This window comes from Crocuta crocuta, unplaced genomic scaffold, assembly GCF_008692635.1.
Source record: "Crocuta crocuta isolate KB4526 unplaced genomic scaffold, BGI_CrCroc_1.0 scaffold8932, whole genome shotgun sequence".
NCBI lineage: Eukaryota > Metazoa > Chordata > Mammalia > Carnivora > Hyaenidae > Crocuta > Crocuta crocuta.
Window position 1 is genome coordinate 5,828 of NW_027527787.1, and position 247 is coordinate 6,074.

The 247-nt window shown below is 36.4% G+C and overlaps 1 protein-coding gene across 1 annotated transcript in view; it reads right to left on the minus strand.

Moving 5' to 3' along the window:
* ITM2A (integral membrane protein 2A) overlaps positions 1–247 on the minus strand; it is a 5,769-nt gene that overhangs the window by 1,541 nt on the left and 3,981 nt on the right. Inside the window, 1 exon segment of the mRNA XM_077773588.1 lies at positions 4–119. Within this exon segment, the coding sequence (XP_077629714.1) occupies positions 4–119 (116 nt within the window).

Here is a 247-nt window from a genome sequence, read left to right on the forward strand (position 1 = left end):
TACTTGTAAATACAGGCTCCACCAACAATAAATCCTGCCAAGATGAATGAAAGGCCTAAGAGAGTAAGCATGCATCTTCCAGAGGAGCCCTCATTTTCCTGGGTGGAAACCTGAAGCTCCTGTTTATTAAAAAACAAGACCAAAAACAAAAACCAGATTGCACTTCTAGTCACATAGCTGCTTTGTACATAATTTACTTTCTTGAAACACAAGATAAATTTTAAAAGATGTTATTAAGCCATTCTAC